Source organism: Myodes glareolus, chromosome 6, assembly GCF_982192425.1.
Source record: "Myodes glareolus chromosome 6, mMyoGla1.1, whole genome shotgun sequence".
In the NCBI taxonomy this organism is placed as follows: Eukaryota; Metazoa; Chordata; class Mammalia; order Rodentia; family Cricetidae; genus Myodes; species Myodes glareolus.
Genome location: NC_142031.1, coordinates 85961113 through 85986928, shown reverse-complemented (window position 1 = coordinate 85986928; position 25816 = coordinate 85961113). Strand labels below are relative to the sequence as shown.

The 25816-nt window shown below is 39.0% G+C and overlaps 1 protein-coding gene across 2 annotated transcripts in view; it reads right to left on the bottom strand.

Annotated features, from left to right (window-relative positions):
• Thada (THADA armadillo repeat containing) overlaps positions 1 to 25816 on the bottom strand; it is a 318719-nt gene that overhangs the window by 242658 nt on the left and 50245 nt on the right. For both annotated transcript variants that reach the window (XR_015738149.1, XM_087907299.1), the window contains exons 23-25: positions 6689 to 6821; positions 3465 to 3578; positions 1234 to 1356 (exon numbers count right to left, since the gene is read on the bottom strand). Coding sequence is in view for 1 of the 2 variants with exons in the window: in XM_087907299.1 (XP_087763425.1) it covers positions 1234 to 1356; positions 3465 to 3578; positions 6689 to 6821 (370 nt within the window). In the remaining variant the exon portion in view is untranslated. The remainder of the gene's footprint in view (positions 1 to 1233; positions 1357 to 3464; positions 3579 to 6688; positions 6822 to 25816) is intronic.

The window sequence follows — 25816 nt, the reverse complement described above, 5'->3', positions numbered from 1 at the left end:
GGGAAAGTCTAGAGAGATAGGTCAGTAGTTAAGAGCTTTGCTGCTCTTGCAAAGGAGCTGGGCTCAGTTTCCATTTCCCACACTGTGGCTCACAACCATCTGTAACTTCACTTCTAGGGCCTCTAATGACCTATTCTGATCTCCACAGGCACCACACATGTTATGTGGTACACATATATATGGTCAGGCAAAACACTAATACACAGAAAAAAAAATAATCCTGAAACACACCAAATGCAAAGGGAAATCTATTATAGACTCCACTTACGTGATGTGTTAGGCCAGACAAATCCAGAGAAGAAAGCATAGCTGAATGCACAAGGGATGAAAGAAGGAAAGATAAGGAGCCAATGAATGGGTAAAGACTCTTCTGTTTGTGAGGAAAAATTCAGAAAATATGCACTAGTGATAATACCAGTGTATTTGGTGCCATTGAGTTGTGTACACTTCAAAATGGCTGAAGTGGTAAATTAAAAAGAATGATAATGGATCATTTAAAGAAAAGAAGTAACAACTTAGTTTATGGTGTTGTTATATAAAACAACCTGTAGATAGTGATTACAGCAAAGAAAAATGTGAAGCAGTAACAGCCCAAAGACAGAGATAAATAGAAGCACACTATTAGTAAGTTCTTACACTTTATATGTCATAAGACACACAGATGCCAAAGCAACCACAAAATAAGGTTGCTATTAATGATAAATCAACAAAGGAGATAAAATGGAACCCTGTGGTAGTTGAATAAAATCGACCCCATTGGCCCACTGGGAGTGGCACTATTAGGGGATGTGGTCTGTTGGAGTAGGTGTGGCCTTGTTTGAGGGAGTGTGTCACTGTGGGGCTGGGCTTTGAGGTCTCTCAAGCTCAAGCTATGCTCAGTGTGACTCACTATCTCCTGCTGCCTGTAAATCAAGATGTAGAACTCTCAGCTTCTTCTCCAGCACCATGTCTGCCTGCATGCTGCCATGCTTGTCATCATGATATAATGGATTGAACCTCTGAAACTGTAAGCCAGCCCCAGTTAAATGTTCTGCTTTATAGGAAAAACATGGTGTCACTTTACAACAACAGAAACTGTAAATAAATGTAGTCTGATCAAAACACTTATCCCCTGAAGAAATTAGTTGATAAAATGCAGCGTATATGTTTGGCACCAGGGAAAGGTTAGCTTATCAAAAACCTGTAATTCAAAAACAAAATTAGCTCAATGGCACAGATGGCAAGAATACTCACTGCCCAGACAGGTGATGTGAATCCCAGAATTGCAGCTTTAGCTCCATCAGCAACATAAGGAATAATGTTTTCTCCCAGACGTGTATCTCTGAACAGGGCTCTGAGGATATTTAAAGCATGAACCTAGAATGAGAAGTTCAAGATCAGTGGTGGATTTAAAATTATGGTCATTCTAAAACTGTACACAAATGACCAGAAGTGGACTGTTTTTGAATGAAATAACACATTTAAGAGAATACATTTATGAACTGAAATTCTAGATAAAGATATTATGAAATGGAACAATACAATTAATAAAGTTTCATCCATTGAACATATGTAGACTTCTGTACCTAGTAAATAAGAACAGGTAGGTTGTTTCCAAACATACATGGAAAATTTAAATAATTTTAAAAAATGATCCCAAACCTACCCACAAACAGAATCTCAATAAATAGGAACTATTGATATCTTGTAGACTGTGTTCTGATCACAGTGTAATTGGAAAGAAATATTGTTTTAAAACTTTTAAAATAAATACATGTTAAAACACTGGTCATGGGGCTGGAGAAATGGCTCAAAGGTTAAGAGCACTAGCTCTTCTTGCAGAAAACCCCGGTTCTGTACCCACAAGGTGGCCCCAAACCACTGTATTCCAGGTCCATGGGATCTGACAGCCTGTTCTGACCTCCATAAGAACAGGTATATATATATATATATATATATATATATATATATATAGTACATATACATACATGCAGTCAAAACATGCACACATATAAAATAAATAACTAAAAATTTTAAGCAATGATCAAAACTTTTTAACATTTATAGTTGGATACTACCAAGGCATCTAGACATTGACACTGAACTTTAACCGATTCTTAAGAAAAGAAATATAAGCTTGGTAGTAGTGTGCCTATTGCCTTTAAACCCAGAACTCAGGAGGCAGAAGCAGACAGATCTCTGAGTTCAAGGCCAAGAAGAAAATCAAACTTTAAATGTACATTTTCAATGACCATATTTAAAAATACTAAACAAATAAACAAACAAAAACAAATGCTAGGTATCCACTTAACATGATAGAAAACCAACACTCAAACATAAAATAGAGTTATGTTAAAAGCAAAAATACAGCTAAGATCATTAAACCTTTGTGGTGCTGGAGACCAGACCTAAGCCTTCACATCCTAGTTAAAGTGCTGAGCCACTGGGCTGACTTTTAAAACCCGATTTCTTACAACCCTAGCAAGGCAGAAAGAAAGAAGGGACAATAAGCAATACTACTGATGCCAAAGAACCTCGCTATTTATCCACGTTCCTGTCAACTCGGATCTTTTTCAAAGTCGCTGCCTAAAAAAATATAAGTAGTTATATTTCCCACATTTCAATGAAAAAATGTCTTGAAATGAGCTTTTTTGAAAAATGATTAATAACATAATAGTTATTTTTCCCAAAGAATTCTCTTACAGTAACTGGCCACTATGTATATGTTAATAAACACCATACTTTCTCCCAGTTGGTCCACATTATGACCATGGCACCTGATACCACCTATGATTTAAAACCAAGTAAATGTATTTTTCTTTTCTATAAACTTTAGCTCTGTTCCCTAACTGAGCATGGGCTTTCCACAGTAACATCCTACTAAAAAGTATTTGCCAAGGACATCTAGATGACAAGGCGCACATAGTATTTACTGCCTAGTGGTGGAGTGCAGCTGTGAGGCATGCTTGACCCAATGACATATACACAGTGACTATAAGAAACTAAAACATCACTTAAAATTAAAATATAAACATACTAAAATAAGACATCACATTTTAAAGGAGGATTCAACTGTTCAACTACAAAGTTTACATCAATTCAAAGAAGTACATATGAAATTCAAGTATGATTACATACTCATTTTCAAATTTTTAGATGCAAAAATTTGAATATAGTAATATTATAAAATATCTCGTCAACTAAATGTTTTCAACATAGTTTAAAAATAGTTCATGTTTGAAGGCGTAAGTTTGGAATTATAAAAGGAGCTCCCCACAGCACACATTCACCAATACAAGCAAGCTTATTTTATGGCTAGCAAAGACCAAAAATGCAAAATTAACAGCGCACCTCCTAAACACACACTTCATATTAACCTAGCTCCAGCAGCTCTGTATCTTTAGCAGATACTTTTAAGAAATAAATATACAGCAGAGACTTAACTCCTCTGCCTTCAAGCAGTATATGAGCATTTTAAGCATTACCTGGGGGACTATGCCCTTTGAGGCATCTACAGATAAAGCCAAAGAGATCAGTTCTTTCATTGTTATTTTCAACAAATCCATTTTTCCTTTTTTTGGTTCAGAAGCCAACAATGCCTGTGGGGGGAAATATCAAAATCAATGAGCTTTGACTTTGCATACACCTATTTGTCAGCTTTGAAATTAACCCCCAAACTGAAAATATCCTCCATAAAAACAAGCCTACCAGTAAGTCACTTTGTAAGAAACAAAATCAGGTAAAACAGCACTTTCAGAAATAAACTGATCAAATAAGATTTTTTTCTTTATTTTTAAACAGTTAGAAAAACATTCTGGATTAGATTTCTTCTAAAGGTTTTCCAGCCCTCTAGATATTGATCAACAATTTAATTCTTCACAGAAGAGTCTACTGAAAGTTGAATCATACCACAGCATTTGAAACTCCACAAGGATCTTACACTTGGATTTCAAAGGAGTCACTTACTTTGTGACAAGCATCCAATAAACAAAATAATGGGCTATCAGCCCACTTAAGACAATGTAATAGAAAAAAATGAAGTACTGATATATGTGACAACATGAATGAATTCTAAAAATATACTGCTAAGTGAAAGAAGTCAGTCATAAAAGACTGAATATTATATGATTCCATTTACATGAAATGCCCAGTACAGACAAATACACAGAAACAGAAAGATTAGTGGTTGCCTCGGGCTGAGAGCAGCAGAGGTGGGTGGAAGGAGGAGTGAGTAGTAAGTGCTAATGGCTGGGGTTAGGAGATATTCTCGAATTAGATTGTGCTAATAGTTATAAAGCTCTGAGAATATACTGCAAATCACTGCACTGTACACATTAAATGCATGAACTGTTGCCACAAGTGAGTTATATCTCAACAAAGTTGTCAAAAAAAAGACACTTCAGCTACATTCTTGAGGTCTCATCCTTCACATCTACATCTTGAAAATGTAGCACCTGGCTCCCTAGAGCCAGAGTCTGCAACTATTCTTTATTTTATAAATTCGTGACAAGCTGTGCAATAAGAGTATAGAAGAAAAACATATAAACAGACTTAAAATAAATTTATCACAATATATCTATGTCAGAAAACATACTCTATGAATGTCTAAAAATGTCTGTTTATACAAAGGGTAAACTTATACACTAAAATGGTAGTTTTTCACCAGTTAACTTTAAATTGAAGTTGTCAACAGAACAAAGACTATTACTTTATTGGTACATCATCCTAAGAAAACTAGGACCCAGTTTGAGCACATTTTTCTGGCAATTAAAACTTTATTCCACTAAAATAAGTAACAAAGCTATACTCAATTACTGAGAGGTATTCTTCCCAGAAACATGACTCAACTCGTCTTGCCTCAAGAACCGGACAAAAGTATGGCAATGTAGCCTGCTGAGTTCAGGTTTAGGAAATGGTCACTCTCTAACTATGATCAATTGGTAGCACAAGGTGAATACCCCAGCTGGAATAAGCACATAGCACAAACACGGGGCAGGACCCTCAATTACCAGAAATTTGCCCTCAGAAAAGAAGACCACATAAACACAGAAGGTCAGAAGCAATTGCAAGTAGGAAACTAAAGCACACTTAGCTAGGCAGGAGGTATGGTGGGACTTATGGACAGAGAGAGCTCTGGGAAGAACAAAGGGGAGTCACCAGCTGGACACAGTGGAAACAGGACATGCAAGAGGAGAGGTAAAAGCCACAAGCCACATGAAAGCACAGAGACTAATTTAAATAGATTAATTTAAGCCATAGGGGCTATTTAGAAATAAGCCTAAACTAAGGTTGAGCTTTCATAATTAGTAAGAAGTCTTCATGTCATTATTTGCGAGTTGGTGGGACAGAGAAAGACTTGGTACAGAAAAGAGCTAGGAACATGTAAAAAGCTGATCTCTCAGGCTACCCAGTGATCTTAGCCAACCACTTCTGCAACTGGTGCCCCATGAGCATCAAAAAAAAGTCATAAGGAGACTAGGAATAAGAGAAAGAAATAAGGGCTGGAGAGGTAGTTCATTAGTTAAGAGCACTGGTGGCTCTTCTAGAGGACCCAAGTTCAATTCCCAGCACCCACATGGTAGCTAATAAGTGTCTCTAACTCCAAGATCTGACACACTCACACAGACATACACGCAGGCAAAACACCAATGCAAATAAAATAAGGATAAAGAAATTAAAGAGACACACAGAGAGAAATAAAAGAGAGAGACAAACTACGGGGGGACTAAGAAGGCAGGCTACTTTATCTGCTTCCGTTGTGCTTATTACACTGCCCAATTTGTGGGTCTTCTTACAATACACAGGATGTATCTGATTTTGTATTGCGAGGGTATTGGTGCTTATTCTTTGGGATAATGAAGTGGCAATCTCTTATTCTCTATCCCGCAGAAAAGAACTATTTATCCGTCAGCAGCACTAATAGCATATGGGACATGAACATGTTGTAAGATATAATTATTTTAAAAATCAAGTGTCCAGCATGTTTTCATCTGTGTTCAGGAACTGTACTCACATGTGGTCTCACATGAAGATGCGGTCAAGAGTCAGATGGACTGGGCTTAAGCTCTAGCAAGGTTTACATCCCTGAGACCTTTGGCAAGTCACTTCCTCAGTCTCCCGTCTCTTCACTTACCTATCTCATAGAGTTTAGGCATAGTTTAAATGAAGTAACAGATGTGATATAACCATCACAACTGTAAACTACTATTAAGATTATGATTTTTATGATGGATATATTATAGAACTCAATATTAATACTTCCTAGAAATAAGCCACAGTGATTTCTGACTACTGAACTACAGATGGAAATCTATACTACCCTCTGTTTATATTACAAGACTGACCTCCTACTCCTGGAACAGAGCTGACACAAAACAGACTGACCAAGATGGCACAGTCAATAAAGGTGCTTGCCACCAAATTTAACAAGCTAAATTCAATCCGTGGGATCCACATGATGGCAAGAGAAAACCTACTCCAGCAAGTTGTCCTCTGATCTCTACATGTGAACCATAGCATGTGTATGCCTGTGCACATACGTACATATTAACAAGTGAATGGAATAAAAATTAAAAATAACCAAGTCACAAATGCTGTGGCACTGGAAATACAGAAACATCCTAATACACTATGTTTATTCACATCTTGAGAAGATGAAAATACAGTTTCAAGAAACAAAGAGACCAGTGTGGTGGTCTCAGGTGAGTACCTGTATGTAGAAAGGGATCCCAGCACTGCGCCTTGTGGCACAAAGTTTGGAAGAGGGATCACTGCTTTTAATTTCCTCCAAAACACTCCACAGCCACTGCTCCGGCAGCTTTTGCAGACTCACATCAGAACACCTAGAAGGTACAAACAAGCAAATGTTTGCGACCATCAGGCTCTAACAGGTAACTAATGACGCTCATTAACACCATCAGAAATAATGAACATTTCATTTCGTGAAGAATCAAACTACAAAGTGTCTTACTTGACTTTTCAACCTATTATTATATACCTATTTTAACAGTTACTGTTGACGTCAGCCTGCTGAGATCTAGAGTCACCAAAGAGACAAGCTTCTGGGCATGCCTGAGAGGGACCACCTTCAGCTGAGGTAAGAAGCCCATCAGCTGTGGGCGGACTTACTAAAGAGAGAGTGAGCTCGGCATTCACCCACTTCTTTCTGACTCTGGATCCAGCTCCTTCGAGCTTCCTGGACTTCTTGTGAGGAATGCACTGTGACCCAAAATAAACCGTCTCCCTGAAGTTGCATTTTCAGGGTGTTTGATCATAGCAACGAGAAAGTAACTTAGAACCCTCTTTACTATCTGTCTTGACTTAAAGCCATTAAAGGTACTACTTCCTACAACTAATGTGTGTAAAGTATGACCTAGAAATACTTGATCACACAAGCCTGCCCCCATACTCACAAGGGTGTGAAGGAGGCTCACAAAGCTCATATGGATATCCATACTGTAAGACTCAAGGTTTCCAATAAAAACATCACACATAGTATAGTTTTCTGTAATTGATTTTTATTCATAGAGATTACACAAGTCAAAGTATATGAATGAATTTAAAGTTACATTTTAATAATTTCTTTCATCTTACTTAAAATGTGGCTTTCATAAATAATATTTTTTCAAACCTGTAGAGTATTAAGAATAAAATTTATCTAGGAAGAGGCAAAACATGCTAAAAAAATTTTGATTATATCAGAGGATGTTCTTAAAATTGAGTGTGTGTATATAAGTATGTAAGCATAAGTGTGTGTTGTAAGCATGTGTATGTGTGTGTGTGTAAACAGACAAGACCGCCATGCACAGGGACCAGAGGACAACTCTCAGGAGCTCCTTCTCTCTTGCTACCTTGTAGGATCTGAGGACACCTTCAAGTCAATGTTTAAGAGACCTGTTGAACCTCACACTTTTCTCTGCTGTATTAACATTAGCTGAAGTAGCAGCATACTCAATGAAGGGAAACAGCTACCTTGGAAAGAGGGCACCGTGACTAAGGGAAGTGGTACTAGAGGTTAGCTGGGGGGGCAGGGGGGGTCCTTAATGCACCACACAAAAAATTTGACTGCTAAGTGAGATCCCCAGTTGTTTTCTGGTTTTTACTTTGAAAAAAAGATCTCAGTAAGTTGCCCACACAGGTCTCGAATATGGCAATCCCTGACTCAGCCTTCCCAAGTAGGAATTAAAGACCAGGATCTGCTTAACTAAAATTAGCATATTAAGTAAACAGATATTAAGCTGTGAAAAATGCTTTTACTTTAAATAGAAGAAAACAATCATCAGAAAGATAACTGGCTGTAATTAGAGCAAGAATTGCACCTTAGAGAGGCTGGAGAGATGGCTCAGAGGTTAAGAGCACTGACTGTTCTTCCAGAGGTTCTAAGTTCAATTCCCAGCAACCACATGGTGGCTCATAGCCATCTGTAATGAGATCTGGTGCCCTCTTCTGGCCAGCAAGCATACATACAGACAGAACACTGTATCCATAATAAATAAATCTTAAAAAAAAGAAAGAAATTTATCATCTTTATAAAAAAAAAAGAATTGTACCTTAGACACACATTTGGGGCTTTTTTCTTTATTCTGTTGTAAAACAGTGAACTTGCATTTCTGGCTAAACACTCCAGAACTGAACAACTGAAATTTATGTAAATGTCTCACATTGACTTAAATATAGAACTAATACCACTCAAACATGGATTGCAGAATTTCAGACCGGAAAAATCAGAGTCAAATCCCCTACACTGAACAGGCCGAGATTTTAAATATTTCCTCATAGAATGGATTAAAAGGCAACCCTCTACCCTTGCTTCTCCCCACCTGTGTCTCGCAGTCACCAAAGCCAACTCTCAAAAGTTTAAACCACTGGCTGGGGATGTAGTTCAGTTGGCACAGAGTTTGCTTGGTACATTCAAGGCCCTAGGTTCAATCCCCAGTACTGAGGTAAAAGAAAATCTGAATCAGGAGACTAAATAAGAGCCACAGGCTTAACAACAACTTCTAAAGTGACAACCTTGTTTAGACCCTGACTAGAACAGACAAAATGCAAGAATGATGTTGCCAAGTAATATAAAAAGAATTATAAATGCTCTAGATATAGTAGACACCAAGGATGTAACCATGACAATGAGACATGAGGAAAAGTGTCCACATTTTTAGAGACACATATAGAAAGGCCCAAGAGTAAAATTCACAAACCAAGATTAATATTTTAATACTCAACAACTATCATGCAAAGGTATAAAGCATTTGTGGCAAATTCTGATAACTGTTGGATCTGAGCAATGAATAAAAGTAATTGGAACTCTTATTCTCTACTTAACATGTTTGTATTCATATACATACACATATACATATATATACTTTTATATATACAGTATATATATTTATATATATATAAAATATATATATATATTTTAAGGACCAAAGTTGCTCCCAATTCTATCATTTTAAAGATAAATTTCCTATGTTTGTACTGGGGATAGAACCCAGGGCCTTGCATGTGCCTGGCAACTACTCTTCCAATAAGCTACATTCCCAGTCAGCCACAGGTAGTAATTTCCTTAGTTTACATTACCATTTCCAACCCTGTGGTTTGAGAGCTGGCTCAGCAGTTAAGAACAGGTATTACTCTTGTAAGAGGACCCAAGTTCAGTTCCCAGCACCCATATTGGGTGACCAAAAACCCTCCATCTCTAGAGGACTCAACAGCTTCTTCTGACCTCCAAAGGCATCTGCACTCTCATGCACATGCTTACACATAAAAACAGAAATAAGCAGAAATAAATAAATAACCTAACTTGGTATAATCTTTCATTTCCCAATCAAAAATTGAACTTCAGATTGTTCAAAACAATTATTTAAGTGCTAATGATACAGTTATAGATTGGACTGCTATACTCTTTGAGTCTTTTTTCACTATTAAAAAATAGGAAGTATATATATATATATATATATATTCACATACAAACACACATACATACACACACATATGGGTTAATTTAGCTCACAATTAGTAGATAAGGGAATTTTTTAAAAACTAAAGCAAAAGGCATTTTGTGTGTGTGATTCAAAAATATGTTGGAGTTACAGAAGTTAAGAAAGTCGCCCAGAATAACTTGATCTAGAATTGTCTGTGAATATATCATTTCCTTGTATTTTCTGCTCTATTAAAGAACTGTCTTAAAGATAAGGTTGTAGCCTGTGACAAGTCAGGTCTCTAGCAAGATTTCATTATGCAAGAGTCAGGGAGAAATGAATGCAGGACATGACAGGAACTTGTGTTCCTATGAAGTGCACTGAGATACTAGTACAATAGACACTAGCTCAACAAGGCTCACAAGCTCAACACAGCCTCTCCTATACCTTCCTGGGCTACCAAATGAAAGCCACAGCAGCCAGGCAGGTCTGGGATCAGTAGGCTACCTCAGCAGGCATCACCCTTTCATGTTAACTGACAACTGCTCTAGACTACCAATCAAATCTTGATTTAAATGATCATATTCTCCTTAAGTTTGAAAGCTTATATATGACCTGGAGCTAATCTTTCTATTTTAACTTCACCAATTTATACACAGATGTTGTTTTAATAAGGCTCTTCTCCTTGCTGGCTTCTACACTAGCATAAAACACACACACACACACACACACACACACACACACACACACACTAGGTACAGAGTACAGGGGGCTGGTGGTGGCGTGGGAGGAAAGGGATGCAAGCTAGACATTGAAGGTTGTTCAGAAGAATGGTGGAAAGCCTACATAGCATAGGAGATGCCAGAAAACAAGCTTTAACCAAGGTCCCAAAGACAATTCCCTCATTTAGATTCTTGGCTATCTGAAATGTAAACACTTAGCCAGACCTATTTATTCCCTTGGGTATTGCATACTGAGGACCAAATGTTCCTTATTAATTTGGGGATTTCCAAAATAGGGCCAAAAGAATGTTCTACAAGATTACAGCTGGGCAAAGTATCTTCAAAAGAGCCTTCTGGGCCCACTGAAGACCCAGCAACCTCAGAACAAGCTCCGAGAAATGCTTGGGGCGTTCACTCCTGCCACCCAGTTCAGACCTTGCTCTGCTCTGGGATTCCCCAGCACCAAACCAGTTTTTCTGAATTCTTTAATTGGTTGGTTTCCAGTCTAGTGTTTGCTGTTGAATTCTATTTCTTTGATTCCCTTGCTTCCTAGCTCGGCTCCTCTCGGGAACCAGACCACCCACCCCAAAGTCACATACAAAACTTTGGTTCAACACTGTAACTCTCACTTTCTTTATTCATATCAAACACAATGCATTGCAAACAAAACCTTACGGGTTTATTTAAATTATCATACTGGAAATATATTTGCCTGCTACATAGAAAGAAAACATTTATTGCATGTCTATTATGCATCCATCTAGTCAATACCAGGCTCCACATCTGATTTTGCATCATCCTTGGAACAAACAAATGAAAGAGAAAATATTCTTTCCTCTCACAGATGGAGGTATGAACACAGTGGTTAAGGACACCAACTAGGAAGTCAGGGTGGACAAATATCGAAGTTGGAGTCTAGAAACACCAATTATGGAGCCAAGTTCCTGGGGTTAGCTCCCTTTTGGACCATGTAAAAGCTATGTGACCTAGGAGAAGTCACAGATACTTGACTTCCCATTTTTCTCATCCAGCACATGAATGCTGCTATACATGAGTTTAGTTTTGGAACATGTTTAATAAATTCCTCAGAGGCATTTCATAAAAAATATTATCTGATTATGAGAAGTTTAAGTTTTTTAAAGAATTTCAGTGAAATTTCTGACTTATACTTTGAAAAGGCATCTTCCCACACTCCCACAACACCCCCTACAAATAACACCCAAAATGTACACCTAGAAGCCCTAAAAGCAGCTAAGTGAAGAACAAGCTAACCACAGGAAATAAGAAGAAATGAAAAAGCTGACACAGGAACGAAGCTTATAGTATGGCAGATTTAGAACTAGCAGCCATGGCCATGAAGTCAGTTATGTGGGGAAAGCAGTCTTTCTTCCAGCAGGGAATTTCAGTGGCTTTCTCTCCCATGAGAGGAGGCTTGAATAAGGGTGACTTCTAGAGCTGGGACTACAACCAGGAAAAGTCATAGCACAGAAGACCCTGAACCAGATTGTCTACTAAATTGATAGTTAAATCTATTATATCCAGGGTAACTAGGAAGAGATAGACCAAAATGACACCATTTGAACTACCTCCTCAGAGGAATGAATCCAAATAAACACACAATTAACTAAAAGGTTCCTAATTATAGCCAGCAAATCAAATCTCACAACACAAAGAATTTTATATTAAGGACAGCTAAAAATAATTAGAACATACTAAATGAAACTAATTTTATAGGGCAGATGACATAGACCTTAAAATAACTTCACTTTAGTATGTTAAAGAAATAATGAAGGAATGATTTCTTCTTAAGAAGGACAGGAGAGCTGTGATGTAGCTCAATGGTAGAGTGTTCACCTAGCACAGGCCAGACCCTGGATTCAATAGCTGTACAGCAAAGGAGAAAAACACAAAAGGAATATTTACCTGCCAGGCATAATATACACCTGGAATCCCAGCACTTGGGAGGTAAAGGCAGAAAGATCATGAGTTCAAGACCAGCTTTGGCTACATAGGAAATTGGAGGCCACCCTTGGCTACATGAAACTGTCAGATTTTTTCAAGTGCAAGAAATTACAAAAAACAAACAGTGCTGAAAAAAAGAAAACAGGCTTAAATAAAAATAAAAACACTATACACTTTCTATATGAAAGTATAATTTCTAAAAGAGATGGTATCAATGATAAAAAATTAGACTTAAAATTTAAAAAACATCAATTATATCAAAAATAAGTTTTTCACCCAGGTGATGGTGATGCATACCTTTAAGTCCAACACTCAGGAGGCAGAGGCAGATCTTTGAGTTCAAGGTCATCCTTGGTTCACAGAGTGAGTTCCAAGACAGTCAGGGCTACACTACATAGAAATTCTGTCTCAAGAAACAAATAAACAAACAAATAAAGTTTCTCATTATCAATAACAAAAGACATAGTAGTATATTTAAAATACTGGAGGATAATTAACTATTGTTGGAAGTCTATACCATATTAAATTATATTAAAAAATGGAAGCAAAATCTAGATTGTTTGAGACACATTAGAAGATGTCTGCTGGGTGGACTAAATGTCTCAGTGGGACCTGCATAGTGCAAAAAGGAAACAAACTCATTCAAGTTGTCCTCTAACCCTTACACATTCACAGGTGACACACACACACACACATATATACAGTTAGTTAGTTAGTGAGTAAGTTAAATGTAATAGTAACAATAATAAAGACTCCCTGGGATTCTGAATAAAAGAAATCCTGAAAGATGTACTTCAGCAAAGTTAAACAAATCTAAGAGGTGCTAATAGGGTGTCCACAAAACAAAACAAAGTAAACTTGACATCTCCCATACTAAAGCCCCGCTCTGCTCCAGAAGCCTGCCCTACAGACTGCCACATTTTAATAAACGAGTAACAAAGAGCTCCTCTGCACCCTCCCTTCTAAAACTGCCCTACCTAAGCTGTCAACAGCATGGGCATTTGACTTGGAAATGATCCAGACTCTGGGCAGGTTTCCCATCTCTACCGTCCTCCAAACCTCAGCCACCCCTTTCGGAATTCAAGTCCGACTGTAACCTCCCAAATGGATGCTCTGCTTTTACTGTTACCATTTATTCTCAACACAACATTCAGCACAACCCTTTCAAAGGACAATCAACCAGGGGCCGTACAATCCTAGCACTTGAGGCTGAGGCAGAAGGATCCTGACTTTGAGGTTACCCTGGACTATGTACTAAGACCCTATTTGAAAAAAAGAAACAATCCACAAGGCCAGATTCATCCTCAGTCATGACTTGAGTCTATTTACAAACTGTCACTGTGGAACCCTGGTTCCCCACAGTTTGTTTATACCACGCTAGTTATACATAGTTTACCCATGCTCCTTAACTTAAATTAGCCAACTGCTGCCTCTCAGACTTTTACACTTTTTGTAAATTGGGTAAAAAAATAAAAAATAAAAATAAAACACTAAAACTTTAGCTTAATAAGAAAGCACTACTTCAAGGGAGCTTACCTTATGCTACATGACATTTTTGGTTTGATTTGGCTGGTACTAAAGATACTACCAGTTTCTGTTACTTGTTTCAGTGGATTTCACTCCCAAACAAATGAACCAAAAGCCATGAAAAAGTAGCTGGTATATACACTGTACCCTGGAACCAACTTCCAAAAGGTGTTCGCTCAGAAAGTACTCTGGGTGCACTGTTTTAAGGAAATTTCCTAAATATAACAAAACAGAAATCATCTTCCTACTCGTGTTTTATTCAGACTGATTTGGTCATTGAACATATGTCATTAGAGTCAAAATATTAAAGTAGTGCTAAATGGACTGGATGGTGTAGGCAGAAAGCACCCTGGCAATCAGAAGATCCTACTGAAAACTCAGCTTGGCCTGGCATGAAATGAACTGTGTCTCATCCATTCTGGAGGTACTCCGACGCCTCTGGAAAACCAGGGAGACCCAGTCTTGTTAATATATCATTTTCTTATATTAGCTGAATCATTCACAATGGCCTGAAGAAACTTCTATCTGCAAGCATAAAGCAACCACTTTCACAGTGAAATACGAAATACATGAAAGCTAATGTATGACACAAATTCCCAGAAATGTACCAAGACACAACTTCCAAGAAATTAATTATGGACAACCTTGTTGGCACAAAGCTAAGGCTGTACCTATACCTTTGTTTACCAAATAATTCACTTGCTAGGCTACTAAGGGCTTTTAGTACAGAAAAGAAGTCCTTCCCCTTGCTCATCAAAACAGGAAAAAGTGAAAACTGTCAGGCTGAAAACAGCTCTAAAGAATAATTGATTCAGTTAAGGTATGGTGTCCAGACAAATCAGCACCAATAAAAGTAAAGCTATCTGTACAGGCTGATGGCAGATACATTTCCACACTGCCACACACCTTTACTTTTTTTTCCTTCAGTTTCATTTGACAATCACTTAAATAACGTTATAAAATGCCAACAGAAGCTCTGAGGACAAACTGGAATTGGATATAAATTAGATTAGAGGTAGTGTTAGTTTCAGTAAAGCATCATTGGCCACTCGAAGCTGGCTATTCAGAATACAACACTTTTAGATTGCTAAAACACTATGCAAAGGCACAAGAGTTACAGTCATGTTTTAGGTCAGTACCAGGTATCCTCTCCTGGATGCCTACACAACAGATTTACTGTGAATGTGTTTCACAGGAAACTAAAAAATATGTATATTCATACACATTTAACCCATTATCTGGGTTAACAAAACCTTACATATTTGGATAATCGCATTAAATTTCATTTTATCCCATTTTGCTCTTGGATACCTAAGGACTTACATATTAGTTCTTCCCAGAACTCTGCTGCTTTCTCTACCACCAAACTTTATCAAATCAAATACACACTGCTAAGTGGGGCTTAGCGGTGCACACCTGTAATCTCAGTACTTGGAAAGTGTGGGGGGAATCATATGTTTAAGGTTATCCTCAACTAAAAGGTGAGCTTAAGCCCGGGCTATAGGAGGCTCTGTCTCAAAACAACTAAGTAAGGCAGGCAGGTAGCTCAGTGGGTACACAGACAGCCTATGTTTGATCCTCATCTCTCAAGGTGGAAGGAGAGACTGACTCCCCAAAGCTGTGTTCTGACCGCTACGTGTGCTACAGTGCACACACACTGCTATTTGACAGAATGTTATAGCTTCCTAAGTGTGCTTTAAATATAAGCTGCAGTCGGGCGGTTATGGTGCACGCCTTTAATTCCAGCACGCAGGAGGCAGAGGTGAGTTCGGACAGCCTGGTCTACAAAACCTAGTTCCAGGGCAGGCTCCAAAGCTACAGCAAAACCCTGTCTCAAATAAATAAATAAATAAATAAATAAATAAATAAATAAATAAATAAAATATAAGCTGCACACTATCACAGACATATTCTCTCCTGTCCATTTTTGTACTTTCAAGTACCTACAACAGGGTTCAGCACCCAGGTGGGAGCTCAATAAATATCTGCAGTTAAATGACCAGCTCTACTGGGCATGGCATTCTAATAAAGCAGGCTGGCACAGAAAGAGATAAAGAGGATACAGTAACTATTAAAGAGGGAATGCACAAGTGTTTCCCAGGGATGAGAGTTGCCACCCATGGGAAGCCTATCAATAGCAAACCTATTAGCCTAAATCTTACTCCAAGGATGAGCTTTTCCTAGGATTCAAGAACAAAATCCAAATGAAGTTCAGACGGAAGACTAGTACTTGTTTCTGGAGTGTTAAGTGATTGCACATGTAAAAATAGGGTAGAAACTATGTTTCAGCATTTCTGAACTTTAGCAACAGGTAACAATGTAACTTTTTCCTTTTCTTGCAAAGCTCTTTAGGAGACCTTCTCCAGGCAAAAACTTCAATTGTTCCCTGTTTGGCTAATTTCCTAAATATATGTCTCTACCCAGAGTATCTAACTTTCCCTATTTTCACAGCACTAGATGTTTTACCCAGTCCTGCATCTCCACCTCTGCCTCTTCTCCTAACCTCTGGACCTGTATCTCAACTGTCTGTCTGCTATCCCTCTAGGCAGCTTCCCAACACCACCCCAAACATCATGGCCTGTCTGCTATCGAGGACTTCTCTTGCTTTCTATTGTTGCTCCCAATGATTCCTTCTATCACCTGGGACACATAGTCCAACAAGCTGATCTTCCTCTTGGTCTTTAATTTCTGCCTAGTGACTAGTGACTCCATACTTTATTTACTAATCCCAAACATTAAGTTGCTAAGTTGAAAGTTCAAGAGCAGCGGTTCTCAGTCTTCCTAATGCTGTGGCCCTTTTACAGTGTGTCTCATGTTGTAGTGACCCCAACCATAAAATTATTTCATTGCTCCTTCATAACTGTAATTTTGCTTTTATGAAGCATAAATATCTGATATGCGACCGCTGAGTCGTTTGAACTCTAAAGGGGTCATGACCCGCAGGTTGAGAATTGCTGCTCTAGTGGGATAAGAACATGTCAATTGCTAAAGTGTTCGCTAAGTGACATGATATCTGGAGTTCAACACTAATCCCACGTAAAAAAGCTAGGTGCTCTTATATTCCCAGCATCGGGAAGGTAGAAAGAGGAAGATCTTTGGGACTTGCTGGCCACCCAGCATAACCTAAATGGTGAGCTCTAAGTCATTAAGGAACTTACTCAAAGAACAAGGTAGATGGTTCCTGAAATGACACCCTGTAGCTTCCACATGAACCCATATACAGGCAGACCCACATGGACACAAAAAACACACACTCAAATAAAGCTTCCCTGGTAGCAAACCCCACATCTTACCACTGTTTCTATTCTCTACTAGTGTCTCTTGTCACAACTCTTTTTTAAAATATTTATTTATTTATTATATATACAATATTCTGTCTGTGTGTATGCCTGCAGGCCAGAAGAGGGCACCAGATCCCATTACAGATGCTTGTTAGCCACCATGTGGTTGCTGGGAATTGAACTCAGGACCTGTGGAAGAGCAGGCAATGCTCTTAACCTCTGAGCCATCTCTCCAGCCCCGTCACAACTCCTTAAATACTGTAAGTGACCAATGAATATCTCCTGAACTGCTAGTCTCTAAGAAATACTTACCCACCACAGTTGGGCAGTAGTGGCGCATGCCTTTAATCCCAGCACTCAGGAGGCAGAAGCAGGTGAATCTCTGTGAGTTCAAGGCCAGCCTGGTCTAAAAGAGCTAGTTCCAGGACAGGCCCAAAAGCTACAGAGAAACCCTGTCTCAAAAAAACAGAAAAAGAAAGAAAAAGAAATACTTATTCCCCAAGCCCACTTAGATCTAAGTGACAGTTCTATCAACTAGCTGTGTGGCTATGAACATAGTGTTTAAAAAAGAAAACTGTTGCAGAGATGCTTTGATAAATCAAGACAACTGTGGTGGCAAAAACCTTTAATCCCAGCACTCAGGAGGCAAAGACATGAGGATCTCTGCGATTGCAAGGCCAGCCTGGTCTACAGAGCTTCAGGGTAGTCAGGGCTCCATAGAGAGACTATGTGAAAGAGATATTCTTTACTCCTTTAGTGACTGTTACACACAGAAGGTGTCACCCTAAACATATGAAGTACCTAAAGCCCCTGATGAGAACCACCCCCAACACCTCAGCACAGCCTCACAGAAGCCTTCAAAGCTGGATTAGGCCCTACTAATGTTCTTTAAGCTCCCAGGACTGCAGCCTAGAACACCCTATTTTCAGTAGTCCAGAGAGTTTTCCCTGTATAGCATCTGGCATGCAGATGCAGCAGAAACTTTCTGCTGAATGACTGCATACAAACAAACCAAACTGAGCTGGCAGTCGCTGCTGCGCGGTACCATGTCTTCTGATAGACCCGCAAACTAAAAAGGGTGTGTAGGGATGAGAGGCTGGAACCTTAAGATTTCTCAACACGAAGTCATAGTAGCTATAAGATGAAACACCATCAAGTTTTGGCTCCTCAAGTCCACTCCCCAGCAAGGAAAGCCAGCTTTATAAGGAAGTGATTTCAAAACACCAGGATGACTGATGTTTGCCAAGAGAAGATACTGTCAGGTAAAGGGAAGACTCCCAAGGACAATGCAGCAAGTTCTAGTTGTTTGTTTTGGTTCCTCACCACAGTCTGGAGTCAGGAAGGAAAAGGAAAAGGATCCCGAAATGAAGAATTGCTTCTTGCCAACGCTCTGCAGTCACCAACCACAGACTAGGGGAATTCCAATATCCTGCTTCTGTCAGCAAATTAAATTTCACCAATTAAAGAGTATACACCATCTTTATCTGAAGACTCTTTTGCTTTGACTACTTTATCAAACTAATACAAAATATACCAATGTCGTTAGCCTCAAGAGTATCATACAATTTTAAGTTATTAAGGGTTCAAGTCTCATCAAAAAAGAATTTCTTAAAAATAAATATTATTAATCTGCATACACCTATGAAATCAGTTTAATAGTTCTAGAGGGAACTTACAAAAATATATTCAATTGCAGGGCTGTGGAGATGGCTAAGCAGGTAAAGGTATTACCACATAAGAAACAAAGGACGGACTCATAGAACAAAGGAGGCGTTAACCAGCTCCCACAAGTTGTTCCCTGATCCTCACACATACACATGGTGTGTGCACACCCACACACACACACATTACTCACAAAAATAAAAATAATTCTTAAAATGCATCTAATTCCCTACCATCTTTCACCATAACCCCCCACCCCAGACTTTCCCAAGCAATCAGACGGCAGCACTGTACACAGTGAGTGGGATGTTCAGGCTGAAAGGAGCTAGAGTCCTTTTCTTGAAAAGGGACACAACGGCTCAGGCAGGTCAGATATTTTACTGTTCTTAGCAAGCTGGCAGTGGAACTCATTTAAGTTATACCTTCATACAGTTTTTAAATTTTTTTTAAATAACTTTTTTCATCTATTTTACATAGCAACCAGTTTTCCCTCCCCTTTCACACTTACCCTCTCCCCACCCACTCCTCCCCCATGTCCATTCAGAAAGCAGCAGGCCTCCCATGGGCTTGCACAAAGTATGTCACATCACATTGAGCCAGAATTCAGCTCCTCCCCTTACATCGAGGCACGGCCAGGTAATGCAGCATGGGAAACAGGTCAGCAAAAGCCAGCTCACTGTTAGAAGCCTTACTAAAGGACCAAGCTACACAACTGTCACACACATATAGAGGGCCTAGGTCAGTCCCATTCTGGCTCCCTGACAGTTGGTCCAGTGTTCATGAGATCCCATGAGCTCAGGTCAGCTGTCTCTGTGGGTTCCCCCATCATGACCCTCTGGCTGGTCCAATACCTGCTCCCTTTCTTTTGCAAGACTCTCAGAGCTCAGCGCAGTGCTTGTCTGTGGATCTCTGCTTCCATCAATTACTGGACAGAGTATGATGACAACTAGGGAAGTACCTTTAGATTTTTTGTCTATACTTCAAACCAAGGGGACAAAATCAAAGCACTGTGATTTTTCTTCTTCACCACAATCACAAAGGGGCCAGCAGGAAGCTTGTCATTGTTGGTTTCCTCTGAGCCCATACCAAGTGTAACAGGGAGCTGGGGCTACCCTTCAGTGAACACTATTTGCCTAGCATGTCCACACTTAAGAGTCAATAAAGCACTGAAAATAATAACAATAATAATAATAGTAATTTTTAACATTTTTAAAATTAGAAAAGTAACAGAAATGTACAAGGCAGGCTCCAGATGATGTTCAGGACTGGAGCAAATTGCTATTCCATAAACAGGTTAGTCCAACTTCTGTACAGAGTTGGTGTAGGAGAATTATCTGTATTCTGTCAATCATGTTTTAAATAAATGCTGATTGGCCAGGCAGGAAGTATAGGTGGGTCAACCAGACAGGAAGTAGAGGCAAGGCGATGAGAACAGGAGTATTCTGGGAAGCAGGAAGCTCCCTCCGCAGTTCTGCCCAGACCATAGAAGAAGCAAGATGTGAGCTGCCCTGCTGAGAAAGGTACAGAGCCATATGGCTAACATAGATAAGAATAATGGGTTAATATAAGCTACAAGAGCTAATAAGTAGCCTGAGCTAATGAGGCAATCAGTTTTATAACTTATGGAAATCTCTGTGTGATTTTCTTTGGGGCTTACCGGCTGTAGGGAACTGGGCAGGACATAAACCCCAACACGTAGCCCCTTCATGTTACACAGAGTTATCTCACTCCTAGTGGATAACTACTTTAAGAAAAAACAAACCCACAATACAAGATTATATATGCCATAGACCCCACTAATTGGTCATTAGACTATTTTGTAGCAATACATCAGATTCCCTGAGTACAAAGGAACTTTCCAACCGCTTCTCCCATCCACCTATGTAGTACCATGGTTATTTTCCTGGTGAGTCTGAATTAGTTATATTACTTGTTAGGCACTGTTAACAGATATTTATCTTCATTTCCTGAAACCCATTCCAGAAAAATTTATTTAGAAAATTTTCTCTTATCTACAATTATTTCATAAGTGAAAACTTTATCCATTCTTTCTTCTGGTTTTATGTTTTTATAATTTAATGGCTCATGTCTTTGTCTTTAAACCAACTACACAATACAAGAAGACTGTATGCACAGCAGCAAGTCTCTAAAAGGGAGCACAACTCTGAAATATGGAGAAACTTTAAATCTGAAGAAGGATTTGCATAAATGAGAGCAGTGGAAAAATGACATTATCAAGAGAAGCCACCTTACCCGCCCAACCCTCACCAACACCACAGACTGCTCAAGTTCACTGCAGGTGGGGATGGCAGGCACTGTGCTATCTTAGCTTAGCTGAGAGCAGGGGCAACAACGAGGAAATAAGCAGAGAAGCCACAGGAAGAACAAGAATGCTACATGAAAAGTGGTGGGAGGACGTGCCCAAAGAGTACTCAGCATTTAACATTTCCTTGAGACCAAGAAGAAAGGAGATTAAACTATAATACATTAGTTTAAAAACTCTACGTTACAGAATACTCACTGAGAACAAGGTTCTTCTGTTCTTATATCTAAATGAAAACATATTATAAAGACTTTGAAAACCAGTATTAAAATTTCCAAAATAGGGGATGGGCTGACCTTACAGGAACAGACTTTTCTGAGGGCTCAGGTTTGGTTCTTAGCACCCACAAGGAAGTACTCTAGCACTCCTGACGCACTCTTTTGGCTTTGGTGGGTACTGCATGCACCAGGTACACTTTCATACAGGCAAAAGGTTCACGTAAAATAGATATGAAAAATAAAAATTCAAAGGTCACTAACAATACAGTAACCATAGTGATGTAGAAAATTAACATTAAGACATTCCAGCTTTCACAAAATCCTTTCAATCTACTATAAAAATGGAAAGAAGAAATCAGCAGGCTAGCACAGACCTACATTTCAGCACAAGAATCTGAGTCCTGGGCCAGCATTGTCTACACTGTGAGTTTTATGGCAGCCAGGGCTACATAGTGCTGACTATTCATATGGTTCAGACTCTCCCAATTCATATGGCTCTTCAGAGTTTATAGCTCCTCAGAATAAGCCTGAACCCACAAAGGATTTTATTTTTGGTTTTTTTGTTTTGTTCTGTTTTGTTTTGTTTTTTGAGACAGGGTTTCTTTATGTAGCTGGAACTAGCTCTAACGATCAGGCAGGCCTCAAACTCACAGAAATCTACCCACCTATACCTTCTAAGTGCTGGGATTAAAGGTCTGTGCAACTGCCTCCTAGCTATAACCTATTCTTAATTTAATTATTCACATTTCAAAAAATTCAAAGAACATTGAGTGAGCAGTAAGTATGTGATTCAAGAATATCTGTTGGGCTGGAGAGATGGTTCAGTGGTTAAGAGCACCTGTTGTTCTTCCAGAGGTCCTGAGTTCAATTCCCAGCAACCACATGGTGGCTCACAACCATCCATAATGAGATCTGGTGCCTCTTTTGGCCTGCAGGGATACATGCAGACAAAATACTGTATGCAAAATAAATAGATAGACAGATAGATAAGTCTTTAAAGAAAAGAATATCTGTCAAATGAAGCATGAATAAAAGATCAGACAATATAATGTTAATCAGAGAAGAATGGACCTCTCCCCAATATATTACACTTAACATTTATTTTTTGTACAACTTTATAAAGATACATTCTTTTGTTTTCCAGAAAAGAAGAACTTAGTTTTTACTATACATTCCAATTGTTCAAAAAAGGTTTTCGCTTAGATTTGCACCAAAGGAAGTATAATTGATTAATAAGATTAAATATTTAAATTACTAATGTTTTATAACTAAAACTGCTAGCTATCAGCAGCTCACTCAGGGGGTCAATAATGTGAATATGCTTATAATTACTACAGCAGATAATTGTAGAATGCCCATCCTTCAGTCAGAGCCATTCTCATATGAAGAGTAAGATACCACGAAGTGCTCACAAAGTAACTTCTACACTTAAAATTATGTCCAACAATTTACCCCCACAGTTAAGCTTTAAATGTGAATAAATCAAAGTTCCTAAATTCATTCTCTAGTTTAGGAATTTTTAAATTAGAACAGCAACTTCAAATACAAAAGACAAGGAGAGTCCCATTTATGATTTTCACCAGAAATTTGAATTTATCCATTATTTAAATATACTTAAGCATCCCAATTAAACATTTAGGTAGTTATCAATTGTAAGTGTAGGCCAGAATTATACATGGAGAAGGTACTTTTGTGAGTACTTCATGTAAGATAGTTATAGCTTCCGCTTATTTTGTTGTTTGGCCTTGCTGTGTAAATCCTCCTGCCTCAGCCTCCAGAATACTGAAATTACAGGCATACACAATCATACCTGGCAGTAACGGTGTTTTACAAAGAATGTATGAATATTTCATCAAATCCCAAACAGAAATTGCTACATGAGAAAATCAGATTACAGAACACTAACTCCACATTTGTTTGTGTTTTACATATAAATATTACTTTCAAAAATTTCCCAGAAAAAAGGAATAGTATATTCCCCGTTCTTGTTTATCCTCAGATAATTGTTTAATAGTAAAATCAGTTTACATTTGAAGACATTTTGAATAATCCTATTAAAAACCAATTTAAAGAATGTAGCTCATGTTTAACTCTTCAGTTATTTGTCCATTAATCACTTTAAGTGCTTTCTTCCTTAACACAGCTGCAGTGCAAGAGGTAGCCAGCAGCTGGCCTTGATTCCTATGGGTCTTCAGGAACGCCCAGATTTTTTCTTGCAAACTTCTTCAATGCTGTATGCCTAAACAAGTTTTTCATCACTTACGTGCTTATTAACCCTTCCCCCTAAAAAAGTCCAAAGGAAACAGATTTTCTTTTAAAAATGAAAACCAAACAAACAAAAGCAACACACATGATACAGATATTCTGTGCAAAATAGTCAGATTTGAAATGTTCCCAAAGGGATAGAAAACTGCTGCACTTAGAGGCATCAGACGAGAACACCTACCATTGTTGGTGTGAACCAACAATGACAGCCATGAGGGGTCTTTAAAACAGATTAGGAGTGGCCAATACACCAGACACTTTTTCCATCTCCCTGCTTCATCTCTTGGGAATGGCTTCTACTGCGCAAGTACACAATAGTTATGAAATTGACGCGAAGATGTGGTATTTCATTCATGCTTGGCCTCACACAACGTTTCTGTCCTTGGTTCTCTGTTCTGTCCATTCTCATTCTTCCCTGAAAACTTCAAGTCCTACCAGCAGTGACGATTATGGAAACAGTTCCCAGACCTGGCTGTTTCAGCTACCTTACCTTACCTCGCCATATCCTACTGCAACTGCTAAACTGAGAATAGCCACCAGGACAACCCATCATTTCCTTACACTCAATACAGGCAAAACAGACAAAAGTTCCTCTGACTTTGATAACATCAATCCCATTTTCCTGGTCACTAGGACCTAAAACCAGAGGAGCCATCACAGATTCCCTGGTAACCGCTACCACTCGCATTCAGTTGCGACTGTGTCACCAAAAAGTAGACTACACTTGGTCTGTCCTAAAGACTCTTTATAATCAAAAGCATGTGACTGAAGCCACACTATGAGACTTGCCAGACTACTAGGACCAGAAGAGATCATACAGCTTCTGCCTGGAGCTTGCTACTATTTAAGAAGTTCTGTTACCCCAAAACTGCCATGTTTAGTAAGAGATCACTTGTGGTCCCAACTGTCAGATCCAAAGTAAACTTCAAATCCCCAAACTCCAAAATGTGCTGGAATACATGGCTGGCTAGTCAGAGGTCGAAGTCTGCCATAGCCTGTCTAGCAGCTTTCTCTAAGCTCAACAATATGGAAACTACCTCCCTCCCCAGCAAGGCTTCCTGATCTCTACCTGCCCTTATCTGGAAAATGTCCCTGGGTCTGGAAGAATCACCTTATCTAAAAGACGTCTCTAAACCAGATGGCTGATTCATCTTTGGTTTGACCCTTGGCACAGATCCCTGTTACAAAGACTTGTGCTAAAGAGCCTTACTACAGGGCCCTACTTCCACATACTAAGCTTTGTGACAGGAGTGTGCATTTAATGCAAATTAGGGTTTGTCCTCAGGCTCCCTAATCCTTATTATACTCTGGAATAAAATTGAGCTGATTCACCGAAATCTGTCTCCCAGGGGGCTGTTTCTGTTTGTGCTCATGGGTGGCATACAAAGCTTTTCTGTCGCCCCTTCTGACCATCAATCCGAGAGGGAAAGTGGACCTCCATAAAAAGGCAGTCCAAATAGCCAGAAATGAGGAGGACTTTTGACTATTAGATAAAAGCAGAATCCCCCAGTAACTTGTGAAACTGGTTCTCATCGCCAAAAGAAGTGGTTTCCAGTATCCCTGACAAAAGGGACATATGGCTCTGCAATTAACATCTACCTGTAGCGTTCATCAGCATATCAGGTCCATGTGAGCCTCCAGATTTACCCAGTCTCTACTCACAAGTATTTGTTACACATTTCAGAGTCCATACTAGTATCCCAGACCGTCCTACCTCCTCCAGCTCACCAGTTGCTCTCACTATTCACAGCTCCTGCTAGGCTCGCTGTGATGTTTCTATTCTCCATGCCCTGCTCTTCCCGCCTCTCTCACAGACATGTCTGACCATGTCCAGTCTGCTGGCCATGCCATGTTCTGTCTACTTATTTCTCTCTCTGCTCTGGATTCTTCCAGATGCCTCAGGATATTTTCCACCTCTCATTCACAATAAAAACCATCCCCGTAACCATAAAAAAGGAGT